This window comes from Phocoena sinus, chromosome 18 (genome assembly GCF_008692025.1).
Source record: "Phocoena sinus isolate mPhoSin1 chromosome 18, mPhoSin1.pri, whole genome shotgun sequence".
Taxonomy (NCBI): Eukaryota; Metazoa; Chordata; class Mammalia; order Artiodactyla; family Phocoenidae; genus Phocoena; species Phocoena sinus.
In genome coordinates this window covers 65,567,050-65,583,107 of record NC_045780.1, presented here as the reverse complement: position 1 = coordinate 65,583,107, position 16,058 = coordinate 65,567,050, and the positions used below count along the sequence as shown (strand labels likewise).

Sequence of the window (16,058 nt, the reverse complement as noted above, 5' to 3'; positions counted from 1 at the left end):
ACTTAAATCACCAAATAGAACATACCATTAGCAGAGAATTAAAATAGCTTCCTTATCTGTAATATGAGAATACTAAAGTAGATACTTATACTAAAGTTTTCTTTCTGCTCCAAAAATTCTATTCCCAAACTAGTGCTTTGGACTTCCCCCTTTCAAAGGTCTTTTTGAAAAGGGATGCTAAAAGATTTAACCTTTCAATTCATGAGCCTATCACATATTTTCTTCCTCTGAATTACATTAACAGAAAAGCCTAGAAAAAAAAAAGATGAATATTTTAAATCAGAAAAAACTAGGCCAGCTAAGCTAATTATTGGCGACAGTCTCCAACATATGCAAGGTCTTGTTTCTCACTCACTCTTCTCACACCCATTCTCATTTATTTCTTCTCTCCCCAAGCCTTAAGCCTAACAGTGGGATCACACAGTCCTGAATGACTCCAGAGGACATTTAGGTTAGAGAACCCAGAGGCAGAACTTATTTGGGAAAACAGGAGCTAACCATTTGCTAATGCAAGTCAGAGGTTCTTTCTTACCTTTATATCCCCATCACCAAATAAAATAATAGATATGTAATAACAGATACCTAAGTTAACTCCGCTATATAATTTATTACATCAGTGATTCTCACCAGTGATTTTCAGAAATGCAAAATTTCAGGTCCTACCTGGACTTACTGAATCAAAAATTTGGGGAGTAAGTTTCAGCACTCTGTTTAAAAAGCTCTCCAGGTGATGCACACTCAAGCTTGAGAACCACTGTATTAAACATGTCAGGAAATCACCTTCCTGTTCATTATTGCTGGTGGCAAGCAAAGAAACAAACAAAAATGCTGATTTTTCTCAGCTGCCACCACTTACAAATACTTGGGCCCACATTATGCTGTTAACCACTTAACTTCTGTTTCCAGCCCACACACAAGATGAACTTTAGAGTCAAATAACTTGAGTTAAACTTATGGCTCTTAGAGTTAACAGCTATGTGACCCTATCCAAGTTAATTAAACTCTTGGAGCCTCAGTTCCCTCATCTGTAAAGCAGAAATAACATCACATACCTCCATGAATAAGATACAGCTTACAGAAAGTGTAAGGATAGTGTCTGGCACACAGCAGACCTTCAATAAATGTAAGATCTTTTTCCTTTCTTCCCTACCACCTGTACCAAGTCCCTGCTACTTTACACAGACAACACCCTAAAGAAGACAGCACTTTAGCACCCCTCTGAGAAATGTTACCAATGCCTCCCATACCAAAAAGCTCTCTGGTGAGGTTTTTCTTCTGGAAAATACCACAGGAGAGACATGAAGTGTTATGAGTCCTACAGAATCATATACAGAACAGCGATTCTAAAAAGGTGGTCTACAAGCTAGTGGAAAAAGCAAATCATTCAAAATTGTGTACCTGTGTAACTTAAAAAATAATTGACGTTAAGCACAATATAGGCAACTTTCTCTTACGTGGCCATAATTAATTAATGACAACTGGGGATTAACGCTAAACTTCACCAGGCAGGAGGTGTTAACATCAGAAAACGCAAAAGAACTGGAATGCATGACCTATATTAAAGTGGTCCAGGCATTCCAATTTCACTGTCAAATTCTTTGTCCCAATGTTATCACACTATACATCTTGTTTTTGGGTTCCACAAAATATATGGTCTCCAGGGGAACCCCCCCTCCAAAAAAAACACCACTGCCATAAATGACACCTAAAAATTGGAAAGTATTACTCCTTTTTGTAAGTTTATAATTTTGAGGGGATTTTACCATAAACAATTCCCAACTTCAGCTCCACACTCCCTCTAATATTAACTCCAATATTAAAATGTTTAATTTGACTACTAGCCTATTCATGGGGACGAAAATAGGTCAGTGCACGTGGTATGTCATTATACTCGAATATTTCGCAGGGTAACCAAGTTAGCAGCGTCAGTTCAATGAGCGCTTGCAGGTTTCACTCACACTCCTCAAGCTGACAACTAAGACGGAACAGCCCTCTATTTTTGCTGTTGTGTTAGAGTAGCCAACATTCCCAACTGTAGGACCGTAGGGAAGCTGAAGCATTCGTATCTTCTTACGGGGACATTTTTCCAGAGAACTCGTAATAGGAAAGCTGAACCAACAACAGGCTGGGAACTGCAAAGCCACAAACTTAGTGCCCTGCCCGCCGGGAGCTTGAATGCCTGCACCGGCTACTTAACGACTGCAACCTAACAACTTCTAGACACAAGACAGCAGAGCAGGGTGACGGTTACTCACTTTTAATATTCAACACTGTCTCCCTCACCTTACTCAGCAAGACATCCTCCCCACCGCCAACCCCCCGGAACCCCTTGGGCCACCTTTACCGCCTCCTCCCAGCACCACTGCCCTAGAGTCCCCAGGCGCCAAGCGAGGGTCCCGAGCGAGGCCGGGAGCCGACGGCTGCCCGGGTCTCCGCGTCCCAGGACGCCCCAGAAGCCGCTGCCCGGTGCCCCGCTTCCCCCGACCCCACTGGCCCCACTCCTCACTCCAAACCCGCTGTCCCGGCCCCGCGGCCCGCCGGTCCCGCACCTCTTCCCCAGACAAACCCGGAACCGGGAGCCGGCCCCCGCCCAGGGGCGGGCTTAGGCCCAAGCCAGGCCGCGGAGTCCCCGGCTCTCGCCCCACCGCCCGGGCCGCCCCGAGACTCGTGCCGGGACGGAGGCGGGGAAGCGCTGCGAGGCCTGGCCCGGGAGCCCGCTCCTCCGGCCGGCGCAGGACACGACTCACCTTCGTACTGTAGGTCCACCAGAACCAGCAGGAAGGGGAACACCGAGCCCAGCCGGCTGGTCACAGAGCCGGGGGCCACCATGTCCGAAGGCGCGGGCGCCGAGGAAGAGCAAAGGTGCGGGGCCCACCAGCCCCCGCCGGCGCTCACGCTGAAGCCGCGCCCGCCCGCCGTCCGCTCCTGCTCAGGCCTAAGGCGGCTGGCGCCCCGCGGAAGAAGGCAGCGGTAGGCGGGGCCCGGGCGGGGCTACGCCCCGAACGCCGCCGCCGCCCAATCACCTTCTTCCTGGCCACTTTCCTACTGGGCTCGCCGGGGTCGTGGTTCGCGCTGATAGGCTGTGGGGGCTGCTGCCCCCGCCCCTTCTCTGATAGGATAACGTGGAAGCACGAGACAAGACTGCGTCCGCCTGCGGTGGAGCTGTCAGGAGCTCCAAACCGCAGCTGCGGGCCGGAGGGAGGCGGCCGGGCAGCTGTGTGGCAGCCGCCGAGTCCGCATGCGCAGGCCGCGGAAGCCTTTTTGGGCCGGTCCCCGCGCGCTGGGTCGGCGAGGAGGAGGATGTCAGCAATCCGAGGTTTTCCAGTGTGCTGTTTGGAGAAAGGTGAATCCGCCGCTTCCGCAGTGAGAAGCCAAACCTGGCCCCAGGAAGTCTGCGGGGGTGGATCGGGGAACAGGACAAGTGGCAGAGCCTACTACCTCCCTCTGAGAGTCTCGGAACCTACACGGACCGCCCTGAAGAGCGGTGGCGAAACGATCAGGAGAAGCTCGGGCTCAGTAAAGTAGGGTGAGCCGATGGAGCCGGGAGCATGTCAGGACAACCAGGTACATTAGGGACCTAAGGGAGGTAAGTGAGAATGGCATGGAAGATTGGGACCCATTCCCCGACTGTCCAGTGGACCAGCGTGTCCAGAAAAAGAGCAATTCTGGAAGATTCTGTGCAGAAGAAACCAGGGAAGCACAGCAGCTAAGAGAGCAAAGGGTTCTTGAGAGTGCAGCCAACGTCAACTATGAGGAAAAAAAGAGAGACGTGTTAGGACGGATCTTGTATCTTGTGCTCAACAGAGGAAACTCAACAAGGTAAAATTCAAGTTACACAATTTGGCATTAAACTTGTTCACCGCCACTTCCTCCGGCGTCCTCAACACAACGCACACTATGCACCAGTGATGTTTCACACGGGATGAAACAGTAATGCCTTTCTGTGTTAAGCGCTGTCAAGTGCAAACTTATTACTTTACCAGTGAGTATGCATTTGCTATCTTGGCGCTACTGCACACTTTAGAACTCATGAATGATAAATGGCACGGTGAATTCGTTATTTCCTAAAAATACACTCAGGAGGGTAAAAGCTTTCTAAGCTTTTATTCCAGAGGGAACTAAGCAAAGGAAATGGTTTGGAGAAAGGGAAAACAAACAAAAAACTGAGTCCCTTAGTAGTTGTGGTGGAAAGCAGTGTAACATAATGTGAAGAGCAGAGGATTCAGATCCAAGAAATGTAGTTCCCCACCACAGCTGTTATCTAGGTTATCTTCATCTGTAAAGTGGGTATGATACTGATGGCCTCAAAGGTTTGTTTTGAGGTTTCATGAAGTGGGTAAAAATTCTTGTAAATTATAAAGATTTATACAAATGTTACTTATCCTTCTAACAAGAGCAAATCATGAGACTCCTCTTTGGATTTTTTTTTTTTTGATTTGTCCTTTTCCTTATCGACCATCACAAGGTGGTGTTAGTGAAAAAACAGCAATGATTTCAGTGTCTACAAGTAGTGCAGACATCATCCAGATGAGGTACCGTTGCCAAGGCAGCCAACATTGCTGATCAAAATCGAGAACGTTTTGTAAACAAATAATACTACACCATGAATTATCACCAGAATGCTGCCTGTGATTCTGGTCCTAAGGAAGAAGCAGTGCTAAAGAAGTTCTAAGGATGGAAATTAAAAATGATTAACGAGAGGACAGACCTTGTGCTATAGATAATAAAAATAACAAGGGCCTTCATTGTTGAGTGATTTTGGAAATTCATTGATCAAATTGCATAGCCATGAATCCTAAAGTCTTAAAACTAGGATTTACAAAGTATCTCTTGAAAGAGATAATTTTACAACAAAGAAGGAAACATTTTAAATAGCAATAAGTGTACAGTGCTAAAATTATCCTTATATGTATAAAATGCTTAGGAATGTTTTCTCCAATGTTCATCTGGGCATAGTTTTCACCTGATCACTCTTGCCAATAAAACCAAAGTAATCCAGTGATTGTAGAGAAAATTATAAATATTGTTTGCATTTATCAACATTTATGCAGTCCTTTTTATTTTTATTTATTTATTTTTAAAATATTTTATGAATGTATGTATTTGTTTATTTGGCTGTACCGGGTCTTAGTTGCAGCACACGGGATCTTTAGTTGTGGCATGTGTGTGAGATCTACTTCCCTGGCCAGGGATCAAACCCAGGCCCCCTGCATTGGGAGCGCAGAGTCTTAGCCACTGGACCACCAGGGATGTCCTGCAGTCCTTTTAAAATTAAGCATAAACACCATACTGTAATTGATAGAACCTATTCATTATGATAGTAAAAGACAAAATAATGGTAGAATATTTAAATTGCACTATATGCAAAACCAGCAATATTATATAATTTCTAATATATAAAAATATATTGATCTAAGTTTACTGACCGGAAAAATAATTTTGGTAGAGAGTAGTGGACAGATCTAGAACACATTTTTTGGAGGAAAGGAGATCAGATTTGCTGATGGATTAGCTCTGGAGAGAAGTAAATGTTCAAAAGCAAATATGATATTTATAACATCTTTTTACACCACATTAAAAACAAAATAGGCAACATTATAAAGAACATAATGCTGAAGTATACATCCTTCTGCATTTATCTTTATGAACTTGTGCTTTCATTTCTATAAAAGGGATTTCTAAAAGTGGGATTGCTTTGTCAAAGAATGTGTACACTTAAAAATTTAAGATGAGGACGTCCCTGGCAGTCCAGTGGTTAAGACTCCGTGCTTCCACTGAAGGGGGCACGGTTGGATCCCCGATCAGGGAACTAAGATCCCCCCCATGCCATGCTATGCAGTCAAAAAATTAAAAATAAATAAATAAATAAAATTTTAAGATGATTGTCAGATTATTTTCCCTAAAAGTCAGGGTAATTTGTATTACTAACAACTATTTATCTCCTCACATACCATCACTAGATATAACTGATTTTCATAGTTCTTGACAAGCTGATGGTAAAAAAATCACCCTTCTAAGTCAAGTTTACTACTTGATTGCAGGGATTTGGGAGATCTGATCAAACTTTGGTGTTCTCATGTAAAAATTTGGCTTTAAAACCATGTCCTGTCTTCTGTCTGCTTGTCAACCCATTTATGTTAGTAGGCTTCTGGCCACATCAGTCTCTGCTTCCTTCATCACATCATTTTCTCTTGCTTTTGACCTTCTTCTGTCTTGTAAGGATCTTTGTAATTAATTATTTAGGGCCCACTTGGATAATCCAGGATATTCTCTCCCTGCAGGATCCTCAATTTAGTCACATCTGCAAAATCCCTTTTGCCATAAAAGAGAACATTGTTGGGGGATCAGAATGTCGATATCTTCAGCGGGAACACTATTCAGCTTAACATGGTACTCCCCTCACTTCAGGAGATAGACCTTAAGTCCCTTCTCCCTTGAATGTGGGCTGGACTTAATGACTAACTTTTAAAGACTAGAGTGTGGAAAGGGGAGAGTGGAGTAACTTTACAGTGGAGAAACTGGCAAACACTACCTTGGCCAGGTGGTCAAGGTAAACATTACCAATATTAAGTTATATTGATCCCATATAACCCCCTGATATGAGGTCATGAGAAGGACACTTCACTTCTGTTGTATTCTTTCCATTCTATAACCTAGTCTAAATATGAAAAAAAATCACATAAACCAAAATTGAGGGACAGTCTATAAAATACCTGATCATACTCCTCAAAACTTAACAGACCAGAGGAAACTAAGGAGACATGATGACTGACAGGTCTGTCTTAAACCACATCCAGAAATAGAAAATGGATGTTACTGGGAAAACTACTGAAGTCCAGATAAAGTCTCAAGTTTAGTTAATAGTAATGGGCCATTATTAACTTTCTTAGCTTTGACAAATGTACAGTGATTGTATGTAAGATGTTGGCAATAGGAGAATAAATGAGTGTTTAGGACTGCTCTGTAGTATCCTTGCAGCTTTACTCTAAAATTATTTCAAAAATAAAAGTTTACTTAATTGTAAAGGGCCTGAGTATTTTTAAATCAACTGTAATGAGTTTTTCTGCATCTGAACTTCCTTTTCCTTGAAGAAGAAAGAGAATTAGTACTTTACAGAAATAGTTTCTTAGTTGTTTGAAACCAGCTCCTCTCTTTTCTTTCCTGTTTTTCCTCTTTTCCCTTCACTTGGGAAATTGTTGATTACTTGATTTAAAATCTGTTATGTACACACTCTAGGAATATTCTAGTCCAGATAATCAAAATATCTATAAGAAAAAGTTCATTAAGTATACTTTCTGTTTTTAAAATATGTACATGTAAATGATAGCCTGTGTTAAAATAATTATTAGATAAATTTTTGAAACATAACTTAAAGATTCTTTAACATTGGTCCTGGAATACAAGGTTTTAAATTGTTTTTTTTGTTTTTTTTTTTTGCCGTATCCAGGCCTCTCACTGTTGTGGCCTCTCCCGTTGCAGAGCACAGGCTCCAGACGCGCAGGCTCAGCGGCCATGGCTCACGGGCCCAGCCGCTCCGCGGCATGTGGGATCTTCCCGGACCGGGGCACGAACCCGTGTCCCCTGCATCGGCAGGCGGACTCTCAACCACTGCGCCACCAGGGAAGCCCTAAATGTATTTTTAAAGGTTCATGTACTATTTCTGATAAATAGGTGAATCTTTGGACAATTGGGATGAGTTAATATTGATTTAAAGACAGCTCTATGTCCATCCTCATGTTCACTGCAGCATTATTTACAACAGTCAAGACATGGAAACAACCTAAGTGTCCATCAGCAGATGAATGGATAAAGAAAATGTGGTGTGTATATACACACACAATCAACTAGTATTCATCTATGAAAAAGAAGGAAATCCTGCCATTTGAGACAACATGAATGGACCCTGAGGTCGTTATGTTAAGTGAAATATCAGACAGAAAAAGACAAATACTATACGATCTCACTTATATATGGAATCTAAAAAACCAAACTCATAGATACAAAGAACAGGGAATTCCCTAATGGTCCAGTGGTTAGGACTCCTCAATTCCACTGCTGGGGGCCCAGGTTCAATCCCTGTTCAGGAACTAAGATCCTGCAAGCCACGTGGTATGGCCAAAAAAAAAAAAGACCAAAGAACAAACTAGTGGCTGCCAGAGATGTGGGAAGGGGAGGGTTGTGAAATAGGTGAAGGTGGTCAAGGTACAAACTTCCAGTTACAAGATAAATAAGTGCTGGGGATGTAATGTACAGCATGGTGACTATAGTTAACAACACTGTATTGTATATTTGAAAGCTGCTAAGAGAGTAGATCTTAAAAGTTCTCATTATAAAGAAGAAAACTGTAAATATATGTGGTGATGAAAGTTAACTAAACTTACTGTGGTAATCATTTTGCAACATACACATATACCAAATCATTATGTTGAGCACCTAAAACTAATACAATGCTATATGTCAAATTCTATCTCAATAAAAAAAGAGACAGGGGCTTCCCTGGTGGCGCAGTGGTGGAGAGTCCGCCTGCCGACGCAGGGGACACGGGTTCGTGCCCCGGTCCGGGAGGATCCCACATGCCGTGGAGCAGCTGGGCCCGTGAGCCATGGCCGCTGAGCCTGCGCGTCCGGAGCCTGTGCTCCGCAACGGGAGAGGCCACAACAGTGAGAGGCCCACGTACCACAAAAAAAAAAAAAAAAGAGAGACAGGGACTTACCTGGTGGCGCAGTGGTTAAGAATCCACCTGCCAACGCAGGGGACACGTGTTCAAGCCCTGGTCCGTGAAGATCCCACATGCTGCAGAGCAACTAAGCCCACGAGCCACAGCTACTGAGCCTGCGCTCTAGAGCCCACGAGCCACAACTACTGAAGCCCGCGCACCTAGAGCCCGTGCTCCGCAACAAGAGAAGCCACAGCAATGAGAAGCCCATGCACCACAATGAAGAGTAGTCCCCACTTGCCACAACTAGAGAAAGCCCATGCACAGCAACAAAGACCCAATGCAGTCAAAAAATAAATAAATGAATAAAATTTTTTTTAAAAATGCCAACCAAAAAGTACTGAGCTAGGTTATCAGGTATGATGCATTTAAAAAAAAAAGAGAGAGAGCTCTATGTCTCCTCCAGATTTTATTTTTAAATATTTATTTATTTATTTATTTATTTGGCTGCACCAGGTCTTAGTTGCAGCATACAGGATCTTTTTCAGTTGTGGCATGTGGGCTCTTAGTTGCAGCATGTGGGATCTAGTTCCCTGACCAGATTGAACCTGGGCCCCCTGCATTGGGAGTGTGGAGTCAACCACTGGACCACCAGGGAAGTCCCTGTCTTCTCGAGATTTTACTACAATATTATATTTTATATACAATGGGTAAACTCTTCAAAATTTAAACCTTCTAAATTTCTAAGTTAACTAAATGAAATCATAATAACCAGTCTTGAAAAAGATTTCTTAAGAAATTTCAATAACATAAATCATAAGGGCTTAGTCCTTATTTTCCAGATTCTTACATCTAAATCCAAATATATAAATAATTGCATTAAATCTAAATGTTATAAACACAGTAATTAAAAGAGTATCAAAATGGATACTAAAAAAAATAACATGAGTCAACTATAAACGGTCTACAACAAAGGTAAAACTTCACACTGTGGTCAATTAATTTCAACAAGGATGCCAAGACAGTTTAATGGAAAAAATATAGTCACTCCAACAAATGGTGTTGGGACAACTGGATATCTACATGCAAAAGAGTTAAATTGGACCCTTTCCTTAGACCATATACAAAGAATAACTCAAATTACATACACCTAAATGTAAAATCTAAAGCTGTAAAACTCTTACAAGAAAAGAGGAGTAAATCTTCATAATCTTGGGTTGAATAAAACCTTCTTAAATACAACACCAAAAGCACAAACACAGAAAATTAGAAAAAGCGAATTCCATGAAAATTTAGAAATTTTGTGCTTCAAAGGGCACCATCAAGAAAATGAAGACAATGCACAGAATTGGAGATTCATTGCAAATCATATTTGGTAAGGGACTTCATCCAGAATATATAAAGAACTCTTAGAACTCAGGAATAAAAAGGCAGCCCAATTTTAAAAATGGGCAAAGGATCTGAATAGGCATTTTTTCCAAAGAAGATATAAAAATGACCAATAAGTACATGGTTAGCCACTAGGGAAATGCAAATCAGCATGACAACTTCATACCCACTAGGATGGCTGTAATAAAGATGAGCATTAGCAAGAGTTGGTGAGGGTATGGAAAAATGGGAACACTCACATATTGCTATAGGGAATGTAAAATGGGACAGCCAGTTAGACATCAAAATGTTAAACAGAGTTACCATGTGACCCAGCAATTCCACTCCTAGGTATATAGTTTAGGGAAATGAAAACATGTTCACACAAAACGTTGTATACAAACATTCCTAGCTATTATATGTTCATAATAGTCAAAACGTGGAAACAGTCCAGGTGTCCAACAAGAGAATGGGCAAACTGTACTAAAAATCATAAAATACTATTTGGCTATAAAAAAGGAATGAAGTATTGATGCATGCTACAACCTGGATTAACCTTGAAAAAGATTATGCTAAGTGAAGGAAGCTGGTCACAAAAGGCCACAAATTGTATGCTTCCATGTATGTGAAATGCCCAGGATAGGTAATTCCATACAGGCAGACAAATGAGTGGTAGCCTGGGGCTTGGAGTAAGTATGAATACTAATGGGTATAGGGTTTCTTCTTGGGATGATGAAATTCTAAAATTAGGTAGTGGTAAAGTTTGCACGTATCTGTGAATATACCAAAAGCCACTGAGTTACAGACTTTCAATGGGTGAATTTTATTTCACGTGAATTATCACTTTAAAAAAAATTTTAAGGACTTCCCTGGTGGCACAGTGGTTAAGAATCCACCTGCCAATGCAGGGGACATGGGTGTGAATCCTAGTCTGGGAAGATCCCACATGCCGCAGAGCAACTAAGCCCGTTCGCCACAACTACTGAGCCTGCGCTCTAGAGCCCGCGAGCCACAACTACTTAAGCCCACACGCCCAGAGCCCGTGCTCCGCAACGAGAAGCCCACGCACCACAACAAAGAGTAGCCCCCGCTCGCCACAACTAGAAAAAGTCTGCATTCAGCAACGAAGACCCAACGCAGCCTAAAATAAATAAATGAATTTTTTAAAATTACATTCGATGCTTAAAAAAATATTTTTCAAGTAAAGGAATGGAAAAACATTTATCATGCAGACAGTAATCAAAAGAAAGCTGGAGTAGGTACTTAAAATAGTCAAACCTATAGAATCGGAAGGTAGAATAGTGGTTGCCAAGGGCATGGGGGAGGAAGAAGTGGGGAGTTGTCCAAGAGGTATAGAATTTCAGTTTTACATGATGAAAAAGTTCTAGAGATCTGTTGCACAACAATGTGAATATACTTGACACTACTGAACTACACACTTAAAAAACGGTTAAGACGGTAAATTTTTTACCACAATTTAAAGCTTTTTTTTAGATCTCAGCACAGCTGCAGAAAAACACATCTAGAAAAAGAAAGAAAGCTGGAGTGACCAATTACATTAGTATCAAAGTAGAATTCAAAGCAAAGAAAGAAAAATTATAAGGGATAAAAAGGGACATTACAAAATGATGAAAGGAAAATAGATAACTGAGAACCTGCTGTATAGCACAGGGAACTCCACTCAGCGCTCTGTGGTGACCTAAATGGGAAGGAAATCCAAAAAAGAGGGGATATATGTATACATATAGCTGATTCACTTTGCTGTACAGCAGAAACTAACACAACATTGTAAAGCAACTATACTCCAATTTTTTAAAAAAAAGTCATGAAGGGATCGAGTCACCAAGAAGACATAACAATTCTACAGGAAATACTCCTAACAACAGAGCTTCCAAATATATAAGCAAAAACTAGCAGAACTGAAAGGAGAAAGAGACATTCACAATTTTAGTTGGAGAGGTCAATACTCTGAGTAATACATAGAATGAGTAGACAAAATCAGAAAGGAGGGCTTCCCTGGTGGTGCAGTGGTTGGGAGTCCGCCTGCTGATGCGGGGGACATGGGTTCGTGCCCGGTCCAGAAGGATCCCATATGCCGCGGAGCGGCTGGGCCCGTGAGGCATGCCCGCTGAGCCTGCGCGTCCGGAGCCTGTGCTCCGCGGCGGGAGAGGCCACTGCAGTGAGAGGCCCGCGTACCGCAAAAAAAAAAAAAAAAAATCAGAAAGGAAAAATCAGTACACAAACCGATCATCAGGCAACTAAATTTAATTGACATTTATAGAACACCTCACCCAATACACTTTCTTCAAGTGCACATGAAACATTCACCAAGATAGGTCATAAAACAAACCTTAACCAATTTAAAAGAATTGAAATTATAGAAGAATTAGAAGAATTTAAATTACATAAGGTATGTTCTGTGATCCACGATACAATTAACCTAGAAATCAATTAACAGAAAAGTAGTAGGAAAATCTCCAAATACTTGGAAACAACACAATTTTAAGTACTCCACGAGTCAAAAAGGAAGTCTCACGGGAAACTAGAAAATATTTTGACTCGAAGAATGAAAATACAACATACCAAACTTTCTGGGTAACAGGTAAAGCACACAAGGTCCAGCGCAGGTCCTGTACAGCTTTCTACAAGTAGTGAGCAACGCATCCAAGCTGTTGTAACTTGCCACAGCACACTAGGTCTTGTGTTTGCCCAGGGATGGAAAGAAAGCACTTGAATCCAGACGTGACGTGTTATTTACATCTCCATTGGCTACAGCTAGTGACATGACTCCATATAACTTGAAAGGGATGCCGAAGTTTGTTGGGGCACCCAGATAATCAATGAGTCCTAATATATCCATTACATGAGCAGGACTAACAAGGTTACATGGACCAGGGCGGTAACGGCAAAGATGGAAGGAAGTGGTAGGATTTGGAATATATTTTGGAGGAAGAGCCCTGATAGATGTCGAGGTGTAAGAAGGGGGGAAGGCAGGAAGAAGGCCTAATTTATGAAAATGAGTAAGTCACTTTAGGAGCCCGACAGAGGAAATAGCAAGTGCAAAGGCTATGAAATGGAAACAATCTTATGGTGTTTTAGGAATAGAATGTTGAAATGTAATAAACTTAGGGGACAGTAGTATGACATGAGGTCAGGAGGTAGGCAGGAACCAGAACATATAGTGCCATTTAGGCTGTTAAGGGAGTTTCTTATCTCATTCCATTGTAAATAGGAAGTCACTGGAGGAGTTTAAACAAAGGCCTGACATTATTAGATTTAGATTTAAGAGCAATCATGCCAGCTCCTGTATGAACAAAAAGATCTTAGAGGGATAAGCTGTGAGCCAGTTAGGAGGCTGTTGCTGTAGGCCAGGTGAAAGATGACGGTAGCTTGAACTATGGTAACAAGAGATGGAGATGGAGAGAAGCAAACAAATTTGGCATGTATTTTGGTGGTAATAAATGGGATAGATCGGAGTAGGACCAAGTGAGTAATCAGGTTACCTTCATTCAGTTAATGAATGCTTAATTGCAATACCAAAGTATAGCCAAAATATTTTCGATAGCTATTTAGTTTCTGGAAAGACCAACTGGCAATCAGATGCAAACTGTTCACTTGTTGAACCTGTGTTTACAAATTCATAGCAATTATATGGAAACTAAAACGAGAAAACAAGCAAACAAAAGAAACTTGCTGGAGCCTAAGCAAAGATAAGTATTTCCATGGACTAGAAACACCACAAAATCATGTGTAAGCAGAAGCCAGGGGAATGCTAGCCACTGTTTTTGATCTACGAAGGGACCAAAAGTAATCCAGAAACAGTCTCCTCGTTCTCCTGGGTGCTTGACACCACCAGCAGCAGCTCTGTTACAGCTGCTTGTTTACATGGAATTGTAGAAACCTATGAATGGGGAATCAAGCTGCTCCTGGCTGGCTCTGCAATTTCAGTCTGGAACTGCCAGTATAGGACAGGAGTAAGCATAGAGAAAGAAAAAGGGACACACAAGGAAGCAAACAAACAAAAACTGACTTTTCCACTCCAAATGGAACTGCAAAACATATCAAGAACTCTAATGCTAAAAAAGACAGGCAACAAATCAACTGAAATTGAACTCACTTAAGAGGAAGTTAATTGAATAGACTAAGGAGGCTTACAGATATACATAAAGAATTCACATCCATACTTACAAGAAAGAATGGAGGACTTCCCTGGTGGTGCAGTGATTAAGAATCCACCTGCCAATGCAGGGGACATGGGTTCAATCCCTGGTTTAGGAAGATCCCACATGCCTCGGTGCAACTAAGCCCATGCACCACAATTACTGAAGCCTGCGTTCTAGAGCCTGTGAGTCACAACTACTTAAGCCTGTAGGCCTAGAGCCCGTGCTCCGCAAAGAGAAGCCACCGCAATGAGAAGCCTGCACACTGCAATGAAGAGTAGCCCCCGCTCGCTGCAGCTAGAGAAAGCCTGTGCTCAGCAATGAAGACCAAACGTAGCCAAAAAAATAATAAAAGAATGGAATAAAAATGGCATAAGTGGAACAGGTGGTTGTAAAAAGTAATTGTATTAATTGCCTAGGGCTGCCATAATAAATTACCACAAACTGGGTGGTTTTATTACGAACCAGGTTGGTTTGCCCACTCACAGAAAGCCAAAACGCTGACACTACTAGGTTTGCCACAAATAATGCATTTGTTCGCAGGCAGCCAAGCGAGGAGAGAGAGAACAAGTCTCAGTCCTGCCTCCCCAAAGGCAGGGGAGGTATTTTGGGGATAAAGCTGAGGTATTTTGGGGATAAAGAAGTAGAGTGGTCGGAGGCACGGGGATCGTAGGGAAAGGTGATTGGAAATAAGAAAAAGGTAAGGTAATCACCATTTTGCACAGGTGTAACTAAGCTACAGGCTTCTTCACTGGGACGCATTTTCAGAAAATGGCGGCATGTGCATGTTCTGAGGGTGGAGTTTTAGGCCCTCTGATGTCAAAAGTTCACCTAGCAGGGACTGCCCTGGTGTTGCAGTAGTTAAGAATCCGCCTGCCAATGCAGGGGACACGGGTTCGAGCCCTGGTCCGGGAAGATCCCACATGCCGCAGAGCAACTAAGCCCATGCGCCACAACTACTGAGCCTGTGCTCTAGAGCCCCCAAGCCACAACTACTGAGCCCACGTGCCACAACTATTGAAGCCTGAGCGCCTAGAGCCCGTGCTCCCCAACAAGAGAAGCCACTGCAATGAGAAGCCCGCACACCACAACGAAGAGCAGCCCCTGCTCACCAAGAGTAGCCTCCACTCACTGCAACTAGAGAAAGCCCGCACACAGCAACAAAGACCTAACGCAGCCAAAAATAAATAAATTAATTAATTATTTTTAAAAATTTCACCTAGCGGACACTGGCACATGCCCTGCTGGAGGGTGGGTGGTCCTAACCAGTCTTAACCGGCTCGAGCTAGAACTAGACACAGCTGACTCCAAGTTCCTGAAAAACAACTCAGGCAAACACCTTGTTTAGGCTACGTGCTGCTTGGAGAGCATGCAAGGTTTTTGTAGCAGCAATTAAGATGGCCTTGATCAACGAAGGCAGGTTACAGGTGTAATGGATTTCACCCGTGGCTTCACTTAAAAACAACAGAAATTTATTCTCTCATAGCTCTGGAAACTAGAAGGCCAAAATCAAGGTGTTGACAGGGCCACACTCTCTCTCTGAAGGCTCTAGAAAAGAATGCTTCATTGCTTTCTCCTCATTTCTGATGGCTCCCAGCACTCCCTGGCGTTCCTTAGCTTGTGGTTGCAGCATTCTACTCTCTGCCTCCGTCTTTGCACGGCATTCTTCTGTGTGTCCTCTCCTTTTCTTCTTGACAAATTACATCTGCAGAGACCCTCTTTCCAAATAGGGTACAGTGTGAGATCTGAGTGGACATGAATTTTGGAGTGATGAGCACTATTTAACCCACAACAATAATCAATAAATAATCTTTGAAATTAAAAGTAGTCCGTAAAATTTTAAAAAAGCTTAATACACCATATGTACACACACA

The 16,058-nt window shown here is 42.4% G+C and overlaps 1 protein-coding gene across 4 annotated transcripts in view; it reads right to left on the bottom strand.

The window, feature by feature from the left end:
- DNAJC3 (DnaJ heat shock protein family (Hsp40) member C3) overlaps positions 1-16,058 on the bottom strand; it is a 115,504-nt gene that overhangs the window by 84,486 nt on the left and 14,960 nt on the right. The window contains exon 1 of one of the 4 annotated variants that reach the window (XM_032611150.1): positions 2,748-2,949. The exons of 1 other annotated variant lie outside the window; for it this stretch is intronic. In XM_032611150.1, the coding sequence (XP_032467041.1) occupies positions 2,748-2,829 (82 nt within the window). In that variant the 5' untranslated portion in view covers positions 2,830-2,949. Of the gene's footprint in view, positions 1-2,747; positions 2,950-16,058 lie in introns of those variants that run through there. 2 more of the 4 variants (XM_032611151.1, XM_032611153.1) reach the window with 2 other exon arrangements.